The 13,581-nt window shown below is 37.4% G+C and overlaps 1 protein-coding gene across 3 annotated transcripts in view; it reads left to right on the top strand.

Annotated features, from left to right (window-relative positions):
* The window catches only part of LOC126474439 (mpv17-like protein 2), a 56,247-nt gene that overhangs the window by 29,172 nt on the left and 13,494 nt on the right, over positions 1-13,581 (top strand). For all 3 annotated transcript variants that reach the window (XM_050101928.1, XM_050101913.1, XM_050101920.1), the window contains exon 2: positions 1,905-2,143. In XM_050101928.1, the coding sequence (XP_049957885.1) occupies positions 1,905-2,143 (239 nt within the window). The remainder of the gene's footprint in view (positions 1-1,904; positions 2,144-13,581) is intronic.

Raw genomic sequence — 13,581 nt, 5'->3', positions numbered from 1 at the left:
TAACTCCTCTCTTTATCTTTGTGTTCTACAGTTCTGATGTGGGTGCGTATGACCCTAGTTGTTTTTGCATCATAAAACAAAACAAACAATTCCATTAATCAGTGGCAATACATTACTAGGAAAAATGTAGATGTTGATTCATATGACACAAGAAATAAAGACCTGCTGAGAAGAATAAGACACAGACTGAGGTCTATTTAATTCATGTGACACAAGAAATAAAGGCCAGTTGAGAGAAGAATAAGACACTGACTGAAATCTTTTGAGAAACATCATTGATACTAAGGTGTACAACTAGTAAAATATCTTGCTAAGAGTGTGCAGGACAGTGTGAGTAAAAAGACATTCCAGAAACTTCTTGAGGCTTATTTAATGGAAAAAGAATTGAATAGTGTAGAGGAGTTTATACGTAAATATTAGGAAATGTTTTTATTGGCTGAATGTGTGAATGTATTGTGATGACCTGAATATATTATGTGCATGACATGTTTTTGTGTATCTGTTTTGTGGTCATCTGAGTTAGTTTTGTAAATGTCCTTAAGGCCTAAATATAAAATGAGAGAAAATGTATGCAACAATTCTATCATATTTGTCAATTTCATGTTTTAATTAATTAGTTAGTTAGTTTCATGTTCCATGGATTATTTCACGTGATAAATCCTAATGATGTGGAGTGAGTCATTTTACATTCACGCCATAAATTAATTTGTAAATAGGCTACATGCTAAACATTTATAAGGTTTTTCTTTTTTTTAAAAAAAAGGAAAACTATGTAAGCTAAATTATTTTAAGAAATTAGACTAAGTTGGCTTGTTGTGCATTACAAATACACAGACTGTAAATGTGTAATAAAATGGGGACAAAATACAAATCAATTAATCACTTTTGAACCTAACCTAGACCTGATTTTGTTAGTTGAAGATCTTGAAATAGCAATACCTTTAATGATTTCTGACAGAAAATAGAAGTAAACACTCATTTATCCTGTGGAATGCAGATTGGCAGACAGTGATGTACAGTTGATCACACAAATTAACTGAAAGTGCATTTCAGAAACTTTTGAAGGAAACAGAGATCGCGTAATGATAAAAATCGGACATTTTAGAGAACATTTAGAAAAATCTTTCATGGGATAAAGTATACAATGAAGTCAATTCATTGCTTAATTCAGCATATTTCTTAATAAGTGAGTATTGCTTTTTTAAGACTTTTCTCCAAAAAATGGTGTACTTAAATGAGCATTTGAAGAAAACTTGAACTGCTACAGGCATCATAATGTATGCTAAATGAAAACGAGAAATCTACAAAGTAGTCAGAACAATAATAATCTGAAAATACTTTAACCATAAATCATGCTGTCAGAGAATAAGAGAAATTGTTAAAAATGTCCATTTTTGTCTGAAATTGTCTGTCAAAAATTAAAGCAGTCTAAAATGAAGTTAAGACAGAGATCTGGAAAGAAGTTCTAGAAAATTATGCTATTTATGTAACGGAATGGACGCATCATAAGACAGTGCTAATGTAACACACTTTTTAATAATTGCTCTTCAAAATTGGCTGAGAAAATTTCAGAAAATTAGTCTGCCTGCCTCCCAGTTACTGAGTCAGGTGATTCAGCAACAGGAGGAGGAGGAGGGGGAGGCAGGGTGCAAATTCTTGTCTAGCTGTTTTTATTTATATTTTCTGTGATTTCCCCAGGGTTTAAAGCAAATGCAGAGATTTCTCTCTTCCCCTCAAAAGACTTTACTGTAGTGTGGGATATTGGTATTGTGGTCAGCACTCCATGTACTGCCCTTTTAATGTGATCACAACATAAACATTTTTTGTTTTGTGTTAGTAGTTGCTTTATTTGTCTTGCAGCTAATTAATTATATTAGTATTGAAGTTAATCATTATTTTTACAGGGCGCATGTTTTTTGCTGGACTTATACAAGGACCACCACAACATTACTTCTACAAAAAGTTAGATGCTGTGCTCCCAAATAGAGACTGGAAGAGTGTGTGTGCGAAAATATTTTTGGACCAGACTGTGGCATCACCTATCTGTATTGTCCTCTTTTTCTGTGGTGTGGGTATTTTTGAGAAGGATGCCTACAGTGAAATATGGTCAGAAATAAAAAGTAAATTCTGGACAGTTTATGCTGTGAGTATGATTTGACTTTTTCGTATATTATCGCTGTTCATCCACAGGTGAAGTTGTCATTTGCTAAGGTGCATGATGTTTTGCCGTTTGAAGTTTTATTGTTGAAAAGCAAAAGTGGGAAGATTTAAATCATATTAAGAAAAAATAAACATTTATAATTGTCTTTAGAGTGCATTGAGATGCCCAAATTCTCCATATTCTATTTCCCAATAAATTTGACAAGAAATAGCAGAATATAGAAGTCAAATACTCAGATACCAGAGAACCTGGAATCTACACTTGATTGAGTGACATTGTGTGAGACCATAAATAGCACCTTAAACATTCATAGGCATGTAGGTACCAAAAAGTCAACAGAGCAATGAAACTACACAGCAGTCAGTCTCGTAAGCATGAATAAACTTTCCAATTATGAGTAGAAGTGTAGAGAAGGTGCAAAGGAGACAGTGAAAGAAAGTGAGAAAAGTTACAAAAATTGTAAATACAAAATGAAGAACAATACCAGATGTATGTTAACATACTTTATGCAAATTGACTGGACACATTAAAGAGATGTTTACCTCCAAGGTACATAGATAGGTCTGCATCTGTGCTCCTGAAGCCACCTTACAATTTGTGTTAGATTATTCCTGATACTATCATCATTTTCCGCCTTCCTTTTTCCATTTGTGAATGGTGTATGACAAAAATAATTGCCAATAAGCCTCATATAAACTCTGATTTGTGTGATTATCTCAATTTAGTTGTTTTTCAAGACATGGAGAAGAAGCAATCTGTTGCCTTCTCTTCTTGGAAGATACTTACCTAGAATTTCAGTGGTAAAAACAGTTTTGTAATACTCTGTAAGTTCATATTTATAGAGGATGCTTGCAAGACCTCAGCTATTCATTATAAAAGTCAAATCAAAACACTTTCAGCTGTTTAAATTTCCAGTTTTATTGTATTTGTGCAACCAGTTTCAGCACTACATTACACTATCTTCATGCCCCCTGCCTGATGTGTAGGAAGCATCCCAACTCTGGTCCAGTCAAAATAGGAGCGAGCATTCAGTGAGTGGTATCTGTAAATTTCGTCTTAAAACAGTGATCCCTTCTGTGTCAAATGATGACCGAAGGGATCACTGTATTAAGAAGAAATATATGGACACCAGTCACTGAATGCTGGCCCCTATTTTGACTGGACCAGAGATGGTATTCTTCCTACACATTAGTCATAGGGCTTAAGGATGGCATAATGTAGCACTGAAACTGGTTGCATAAATAAAATAAAACTGGAAATTTAAACAACGGAATGTGTTTTGATTTTACATTTTTTGGTTTTGTAAGAGGTCTGTGGGACAAGAAGTTCTGCAAAAATTTTAAACATTGTCTCTGATAACTATGAAGGCTGGATAGTTCGGAATCCCACTCATGATGGAAATTATTAAATCTAATGGCAACAAATGTACCTGATCCCTTTGAGGATGTTCACCTTAAAGCTGACATAAGTACCATGCAACAGTTATACTATCAATGATTCCAGAGTACGAAGAGAAACTACAGGAAGTAGACAGATTTAGTTGTTCAGAAAATCAGATAAAGCAGTGGCAGTATCATATCTCAAGAGGGAACTTTAAATCAGTTGCTGTAAACAGAAGGCATGCAGGGAAACAGGTACTTAGGTTTAGAAGTGTAGCTGACCAAGCATTAGTCAGATATGTACCTAATGGAGAAGTTCATAATGGAAAGAATTCTCCCCAGTATACATAAAGACATTTGTAAAGCAACTGCTAAACAATGGATGTAAAACAAAGCATAGAGCTATAGATAGATGAGATGAATTTGGCTTTCAAAAAGGCAGCCTGGGAATCCTTGTTTGACTGCTGTAGCATAATCTTGTTGAAAGACCTCACCGAAAACCCAAAGAAAGTTTGGTCGTATGTAAATGCTGTCAGTGGCACTGAAGTTAGTGTCCAGGCACTAGTGGATGACAGAGGAATTTAGCAGAGTAAAAGCACAAATGTTGAACTCAGTTTTCAAATATTGTTTACAAAGTAAAATCCAGGTGTGCTGTCCCAGTTTATTTCTCTCAGCACTCCAAAGATGAATGATATAGACATTAGTGTCTGTGGCTTTGACAACCAGCTGAAATTACCAAAAAGAAAGCTCGAGGATCTGAAGAAATTTCTGTAATTCCATACAAAATTTTTGGCTCTCTCTTTATGAATTATACATCATAGCTCCACCAAACACACAACTGCCCAGTAGTTGGAACAAGGCAAGTGTCACACCAAATCTTTGAGACCCTTACTTGCATGACATAGTGAATGTATTGTACCAAGGCAGTCCAGTATACAGAGTATTCCTTGGCTTCCAAAAAGCATTTAACTCACTATCTCACCAACAGATATTGATGAAAGTATGACCATGTGGCTACTATACATTTATGTGTGGATTAAGCTTTATTTGTAGGGATGACACAGCCAGTTGCTGCAGACTGACAGCATTGATAATTGTAGATGTAACTGAGAGTGTGCCCCAAGTAAGTGTGTTGAGAGCTTTGCTGTTCATGTTTAATACTAATGACCTGGCAGACAATATAAATAATAAACTCAGCTTTCGCAGATGATACAGTTATTTATAATAAAGTATCGTCTAATATAAATTCCACAAGAGTCCACTCAGGTCTTGATAAGACTAAGATTGGAAACTTGGGTTAAATGTTCAGAAATTTTAAATTTTGCACTTTACAAAATATAAAAATGTGGTATCATATGACCACAATAGAAATACGTCACAATCGGAATCTATCAACTCATACAAATACGTAAGTGTAATAAATATAAGAATATGAAATAGTGATCACAGACGCTCAGTCAGACGTAAAACAGATGGCAAACTTTGGTTCATTGGTACTATACCGGGAAAATTCAATCAATTTACAAAGGAGATTGCTTATGAAACACTTGGGGCAACTCATCCTAGAATGTTGCTAGGGTGAGTGGACCTATAACAAAGAGGGCTAACGGGATGTTGCATGTATCCAAAGAAGGGCAGCAAGGTTGGTCACTTTTTGTTTGACTCGTGGGAGAATGTCACAGAGGTGTTGAAAATACTCAAGTGACAAACACTTGAATATAGAAGTCAAGTGTCACATGAAGGCCTACCTACAAAATTTCGAGAAACTGTATTAAGTGAGTAATCTAGGAATATACTAAAACTCCCTGCATGTTGCTTCAGTAGTGACCAGGAAGACGAACTTAAGCTAATTATAACATACAGAGTAACATTGAAGCAATCATTCTTATCGTGCTCCATATACAAATGGAATGGGATGAAACCTTAACATAATGATTCACTGGAAAGTATCCTTTACCCTGAACTTCACTGGGTCTTACAGATTGCAGATTATAGATGCAGATATAGATGTAGAATCATTGATCCTCTTCAGATCTTTCTGCACCTTACTAATCTTATGGTATTGTAATCTTCTGTAGACAACAGCATCATCCTCATGGGGCTTCCGGCATTATTTATCAGATCCTTTATATACATTGTAAACAGTAGTGGTGCTAGAACACTCCCATGGGGTACATCTGTCAGTTTTACCCCATTAAGAATGGCATATTTAATTCTGTCTGTGAGGAAGTCCTAGGTAGAATTGTGAATCTGATCCTGAACTCGATAATCTTGTATTTTGTTGATTAAATGACAGTGCAGAATTGTACCTAAAGCCTCATGAAAATCTAGAAACACTCCATCAATTTGGGCACCATTGTCTGTGGTACTCTGTATCTCATGCATGAACAAAGCAATCAAATTGTGGAATCCATGTTGATTTTCACAGAGCAGATTTTCTGTTTCCAAAAAACCCACAACTCTTTCATGGGTATGTATCTAGTGTGCACGGAGCCCTGAACTGTTGCAGCCTCTCATATCTTCCAGGTTGCATTCCCTTCCCTTTCCCCTTATCCACTCTTTCCCATCCTAGCTCCTCACCCTCCTGCCCCCCCTCCCCCCCCCCGCCCTCTTTCTCCCTCAGTGTTTCTCTTTACAATGACCTGGCTAGTCCCTCGATTTCACTATTTCCTTACAGTCTTGTGTAGCATTTCCACTCTCCTTTTATTCTTTCTTTTTTTGTGAATTTTTTATTCCCTCTTGTGGTTTGACCTCCTTTTCTCAATTGTTTCTATAGTGTGAGCCATTTGGGGGAGCTCTCCTTCTCTAGCATCTTCACCTCTTCTCCCTCCCCCTTTCCTTCCTTGCTGTAGCCTCTGCCCCCCGCCCCCACCACCACCACCACCACCACCACCACCACCACCACCACCACCACCACCACCACCACCCCACTAGGTCACCAATATGTTGTTGTTGTTGATGTGGTCTTCAGTCCTGAGACTGGTTTGATGCAGCTCTCCATGCTACTCTATCCTGTGCAAGCTTTTTCATCTCCCAGTACCTACTGCAACCTACATCCTTCTGAATCTGCTTAGTGTAGTCATCTCTTGGTCTCCCTCTACGATTTTTACCCTCCACGCTGCCCTCCAATACTAAATTGGTGATCCCTTGATGCCTCAGAACATGTCCTACCAACCGATCCCTTCTTCTGGTCAAGTTGTGCCACAAACTTCTCTTCTCCGCAATCCTATTCAATACTTCCTCATTAGTTATGTGATCTACCCATCTAATCTTCAGCATTCTTCTGTAGCACCACATTTCGAAAGCTTCTATTCTCTTCTTGTCCAAACTATTTATCGTCCATGTTTCACTTCCATACATGGCTACACTCCATACGAATACTTTCAGAAATGACTTCCTGACACTTAAATCTATACTCGATGTTAACAAATTTCTCTTCTCCAGAAACGCTTTCCTTGCCATTGCCAGCCTACATTTTATATCCTCTCTACTTTGACCATCATCAGTTATTTTGCTCCCCAAATAGCAAAACTCCTTTACTACTTTAAGTGCCTCATTTCCTAATCTAATTCCCTCAGCATCACCCGACTTAATTAGACTACATTCCATTATCCTTGTTTTGCTTTTGTTGATGTTCATCTTATATCCTCCTTTCAAGACACTGTCCATTCCATTCAACTGCTCTTCCAACTCCTTTGCTGTCTCTGACAGAATTACAATGTCATCGGCGAACCTCAAAGTTTTTATTTCTTCTCCATGAATTTCAATACCTACTCCAAATTTTTCTTTTGTTTCCTTTACTGCTTGCTCAATATACAGATTGAACAACATCGGGGAGAGGCTACAACCCTGTCTTACTCCCTTCCCAACCACTGCTTCCCTTTCATGTCCCTCGACTCTTATAACTGCCATCTGGTTTCTGTACAAATTGTAAATAGCCTTTCGCTCCCTGTATTTTACCCCTGCCACCTTTAGAATTAGAAAGAGAGTATTCCAGTCAACATTGTCAAAAGCTTTCTCTAAGTCTACAAATGCTAGAAACGTAGGTTTGCCTTTCCTTAATCTTTCTTCTAAGATAAGTCGTAAGGTCAGTATTGCCTCACGTGTTCCAGTGTTTCTACGGAATCCAAACTGATCTTCCCCGAGGTTGGCTTCTACTAGTTTTTCCATTCGTCTGTAAAGAATTCGTGTTAGTATTTTGCAGCTGTGACTTATTAAGCTGATTGTTCGGTAATTTTCACATCTGTCAACACCTGCTTTCTTTGGGATTGGAATTATTATATTCTTCTTGAAGTCTGAGGGTATTTCGCCTGTTTCATACATCTTGCTCACCAGATGGTAGAGTTTTGTCAGGACTGGCTCTCCCACGGCCGTCAGTAGTTCCAATGGAATATTGTCTACTCCGGGGGCCTTGTTTCGACTCAGGTCTTTCAGTGCTCTGTCAAACTCTTCACGCAGTATCATATCTCCCATTTCATCTTCATCTACATCCTCTTCCATTTCCATAATATTGTCCTCAAGTACATCGCCCTTGTATAGACCCTCTGTATACTCCTTCCACCTTTCTGCTTTCCCTTCTTTGCTTAGAACTGGGTTTCCATCTGAGCTCTTGATATTCATACCAATCGTTCTCTTATTTCCAAAGGTCTCTTTAATTTTCCTGTAGGCGGTATCTATCTTACCCCTAGTGAGATAAGCCTCTACATCCTTACATTTGTCCTCTAGCCATCCCTGCTTAGCCATTTTGCACTTCCTGTCGATCTCATTTTTGAGACGTTTGTATTCCTTTTTGCCTGTTTCACTTACTGCATTTTTATATTTTCTCCTTTCATCAATTAAATTCAGTATTTCTTCTGTTACCCAAGGATTTCTACTAGCCCTCGTCTTTTTACCTACTTGATCCTCTGCTGCCTTCACTACTTCATCCCTCAAAGCTACCCATTCTTCTTCTACTGTATTTCTTTCCCCCATTCCTGTCAATTGCTCCCTTATGCTCTTCCTGAATCTCTGTACAACCTCTGGTTCTTTTAGTTTATCCAGGTCCCATCTCCTTAAATTCCCACCTTTTTGCAGTTTCTTCAGTTTTAATCTACAGGACCAATAGATTGTGGTCAGAGTCCACATCTGCCCCTGGAAATGTCTTACAATTTAAAACCTGGTTCCTAAATCTCTGTCTTACCATTATATAATCTATCTGATACCTTCTAGTATCTCCAGGGTTCTTCCATGTATACAACCTTCTTTCATGATTCTTAAACCAAGTGTTAGCTATGATTATGTTGTGCTCTGTGCAAAATTCTACCAGGCGGCTTCCTCTTTCATTTCTGTCCCCCAATCCATATTCACCTACTATGTTTCCTTCTCTCCCTTTTCCTACACTCAAATTCCAGTCACCCATGACTATTAAATTTTCGTCTCCCTTCACAATCTGAATAATTTCTTTTATTTCATCATACATTTCTTCAATTTCTTCGTCATCTGCAGAGCTAGTTGGCATATAAACTTGTACTACTGTAGTAGGTGTGGGCTTCGTGTCTATCTTGGCCACAATAATGCGTTCACTATGCTGTTTGTAGTAGCTTACCCGCATTCCTATTTTCCTATTCATTATTATAGAGATGGGCAAACTCATTCATCCTTGGGAACTAGTGCACTGGTGATTGCTCTTTTTGGGAACCATTTATTTTTACTCATTCACCGTTCATTGTTTTTGGTATATGGTTCTTATGAAAAATTGAAAATTAGTAGCATAGGTGACTGAAGATGGAAGGCGCAAAGAGGGGGCACTTGCCTCCCCCATGAAGTACAGAGTTTTTATTCGTAACAAAATTCTCACACACTTGTAATTTTCGAGATTCTGCAGAACATCTCGTTTAGCCAATTATAGTGTTATGTGGCTGATCGCAGTGAAATAATATAAGGTGGCACATGAAAAACTGGCCCCCAGTACAGACTCCTTGCCAATTACGCACGATTTGTTGACTGCTACGAGCAGAATAGATAAACATGTAATAATTAGGCAGTGAAGAAATAACAAATAACCTAATGCAAACGACTTCGAAACAGTAGATGACGATTGGTAAGCGACAGTGAGCAGTCTAGTACTTGGGGCCGATTTTTCGTGCGCCACACTGTACCACTGAAATAATATTGTAGAAGTTATCATATTCTCCTTACAGAATGTGACACCGTACACTTGATTACGAAGTGTGGGCTTCATTCGGTTGTAAGTCAGTCTGCCTTCCATAACAATGAACATGGCTCTTTTACCTTGGATAAAAAAAGACAGAAAATGGCTGACGTCCTTTGCATGTGTAATAACAAAGAAATCTTGCCTTTTTGCAAGTATTTCTTCTGTTGTTTATCAAAATAATCAAGTAAGCTATTATGCCATTTTGTTACCTGAAAAGATGTATGTATTACATACCAAGTAATTTACATAATTATAAAATACATTTTAATTACTGGTCGTGGACGCTGAATAGAATACGTAAAGAACCAGAAGTTCAGAGCTCAAAAAAGGTTTGAAACAGATCAAGAATGGGTGTACAAAGCGAACACTAACTCCACACTGAACTAACTATAAGCAGTTGGCAATGGAACTGCGACAAGTGGCCACGTGAAGGACGAGTCTGGCCGACCGAGACAGATGGGACTGGGACGGATTCTGGAACGAGACCGGCTGACAAAGTATTGAGGACGCAAATAAAACTTTACATGATTTGGGGTGCTCTCCCTTAAAACTTCACTCCATTCCAAATCACAGCAAGGCTTCATATGGCAAAAAGAAGCTCGAAAAAGTGAAGCATGTTTCGGAAAGAAAAGTGTGCTGGGCATTAGACTGCAGTATTGAAGATTCTGACCATAGAGAAGAAAAATTTGATAATGAAACTGTTAAGAAAACCAAATATTTTGAGGCCATGACATTTTTAATGAAAGAAAAAGTGGCTAATGTAAGAGTACCTGAAAAAATTCAAATTTTAATCTTAGCCTCTTGGTCAAAAGAAAACATAATGTCAGAATTCAATGTTAGTGAGTGTGTGCTTCGACAAGAAAGGAAACCGAAAACAGAAATGGGTATTTTATCAATTACTAACCAAAAAGAGGGAAGTTATTGCTGATAAGAGGTAAAGATTGTCACCGATTTCTACCAAAATGATGAATATACTAGAATGTTACCAGGAGCAAAAGACAAAGTTAGCATTCAGAAGAATGTTTATATGCAAAAAAGACTCATCATTTGCAACTTAAGGGAACTGCACTCTTGTTTTAAGTGAGAGAATCCAAACCTGCTTATGGATGTGGAACACATTGAAGAAATATACAAGAAACTTATAAAATTTCTTATATGTGTCTCTGAAAACTAAGACTGCATGCTTAAGGGTATACGGAATGAGTTTTTCGATGAAAAAATCGATTTTTGGGTAAATGCATTTTCGAAAAATTTAGACTCTCCCGTTTAATATCATGCATAAAATATTTGGATGGCGTGAATAGAACTATTTTAAATAATTTTTTAAAATAATTTCGACACATGATGTTCCGCACCTTATATATGAGATGCGAAATATACCTGATATAGTTACCCTTGCCAGAGATATAATTGAGCACAAGAGAGTTAGCTTTTCTGTTGGCTACACTGCTAGACAGTTGACAATAGATTCTGCACCATTTGTATTGTTTCCTTTGTGAGTACATCCATGTCATTGTTGTGAAAGTCGTATGTGGAGAAGTCATTGAGTTTTCTTTCCTTCAACATGCCAAGACCTAGTCTGAAGGTATTTAAAAAGCGTGTACATTGGCGCAAGAAAGTAAAGTGTACTAAAAATTCGTCTGATTCATCTTAATCAGTATCTGATGTCCCAGTAGCGACTAACCTCAACACTGGTAGTGATACATTGAGTGATGCTGCTGCCACTACACCGGAAAGTGCTTCAAGAAGAAAACTAGCTGGAATTGAAGAAGAATACAAGAAACTAAATGCTGGGACTACAAAATATGAGGTAATTAACGTCTCTTTATTATCAGACGTTTTGGAGAACAATGTGTACTGCAAACAATGTGGAAAATGTGGTGTTTCATTGAAAACAAACTTACATATAGGACTTGCTTGTGAATTAGAGTTGATGTGCAGTTATTGCAAACACAGTGTTACTTTCTTCAATTCCTCACATGTTACTGCAGATACGGGTAAACTATATGATACAAACATTAGACTGGTTTATGGATGACAGTGTATAGGAAAGGGCAGGGCTGCAGGTGCCATGTTGTGTGGTGTGATGAACCTCCCTCCTCCACCTTCAAAATTTAACAAACACATAATTGCAATAGGCTCTGCTGTAGAAGATGTGGCACAGGAAAACATGAAAGATGCTGTTGAGGAAGCAGTTGTTGAAAATAATAATAGCAGAGACTTGTCCATAGCTTTTGATGGAAGCTGGCAGAAGAGAGGCCACACATCTCTGAATGGTGTAGTAACAGCTACAAGTGTGGACACTGGTAAGGTAGTTGATGTGGCAATACTTTCCAAGCATTGCAGTTGCAAGGAGAAAATGAAAAATAAACATGAAGAGGAGTGCATGACAAATTACTATGGGTCAAGTGGTGGTATGGAAGTTGCTGGTGTAAGAAGTATTTATCAACACTCAGTAAAATGGTACCACGTTAGATACATAAATTATCTTGGAGATGGTGACTCAAAGGCTTTCAAAGAAACTGAGGAACTGAGAGCCTATGGTAACGATGTGAAAATTTCCAAACTGGAGTGTGTTGGCCATGTTCAGAAAAGGATGGGATCAAGACCTCGACGGCTCAAGACTAGCATGAAAGGCTAGAAATTGAGCGATGGAAAAACTTTAGATGGGAAAAATAGACTGACAGATGCTACAATAGATCATATTCAGAAGTGCTAGGGTCTAGCAATAAGACAGAATACAGCAGATGCAGAATTAATGAGAAGAGCAGTCTGGGCTCTGTTTTTTCATACAGCTTCAAACAATGAGAATCCCCAACATGGGCTATGTCCAAAAGGAGACGATAGTTGGTGCAAGTACAACAGAGGCAAGGTAACTAAGAAACAATACAATCACCCTCATCACCTGCCATAATGGATGAAATAAAACCAATATTCTGAGACCTTGCAGATATTAGTTTACTAAAGAAATGTCTTCATGGCTGGACTCAAAATCCAAATGAGTGTGTGAACCATGTGATATGGAATAGACTACCTAAAACTGTGTTTGTGGGTATAAACACACTTCACTTTGGCGTTTATGATGCTGTTTCATAATTCAATCAGGGCAATATAACAAAGTGCAAAGTTCTGCAGAAGTTGGGGCTCTGTGTAGGACTACGAACTGCCGCAGTTATGCTTTGTTTGGACAAGGAACGGCTCAGGTCTTCAGATAATGCCATAAAAGTATATTCAAAGATGGCTAGACAGCATAGCAGAGCCATCAAGAGGAAGCTGTTGGACGATTCTGATGATACAAGCTATGGAGCAGGCTTGTACTGAAGTGAAAACTTTGAAGCTAATTTCCCGTAACTTTAGTTTTTTTGTGTATAAGGTACATTTTCTCAGGGCCTATTTATAGAAGAAAGATGAAATTTTCTGTAGTTGTTCCTTAAGACCTTCTAATATATCTTAATTAAAAGATATGTGGAATTATTTTGTATTAATGGATGTAAATTTTAAAATACTTGTTAAAATGTATAACTTTTTTAACATTTACAAAAAAATAAAATATCTGAAAAACTATACATTATTTTTTCAAAATTAATAATCCAGCATAAAAGCAGAACACATCTCTGCGTTCTGTGAAAAAATCGAGTATCATCCAAATAACAAATGAGAAAATGTTCCTAACTTTTAGCTCAATTTAACATTGTAAGCATAGGGCGTTCCGTATATCCTTAATCACTGCACTAAGTGCCCCAGTGATGACAAACTGTCAGAATTATTAAAACAGAAATTAGCTTACAAAGATGCTGATAATGAAATTGACTTCAGCCAGTGGATAAACATAGATCATTGGGCAGAAA

Source organism: Schistocerca serialis, chromosome 1, assembly GCF_023864345.2.
Source record: "Schistocerca serialis cubense isolate TAMUIC-IGC-003099 chromosome 1, iqSchSeri2.2, whole genome shotgun sequence".
In the NCBI taxonomy this organism is placed as follows: Eukaryota; Metazoa; Arthropoda; class Insecta; order Orthoptera; family Acrididae; genus Schistocerca; species Schistocerca serialis.
The sequence above is the reverse complement of the archived record's forward strand: the minus strand, read 5'-3'. Positions and strand labels throughout refer to the sequence as shown.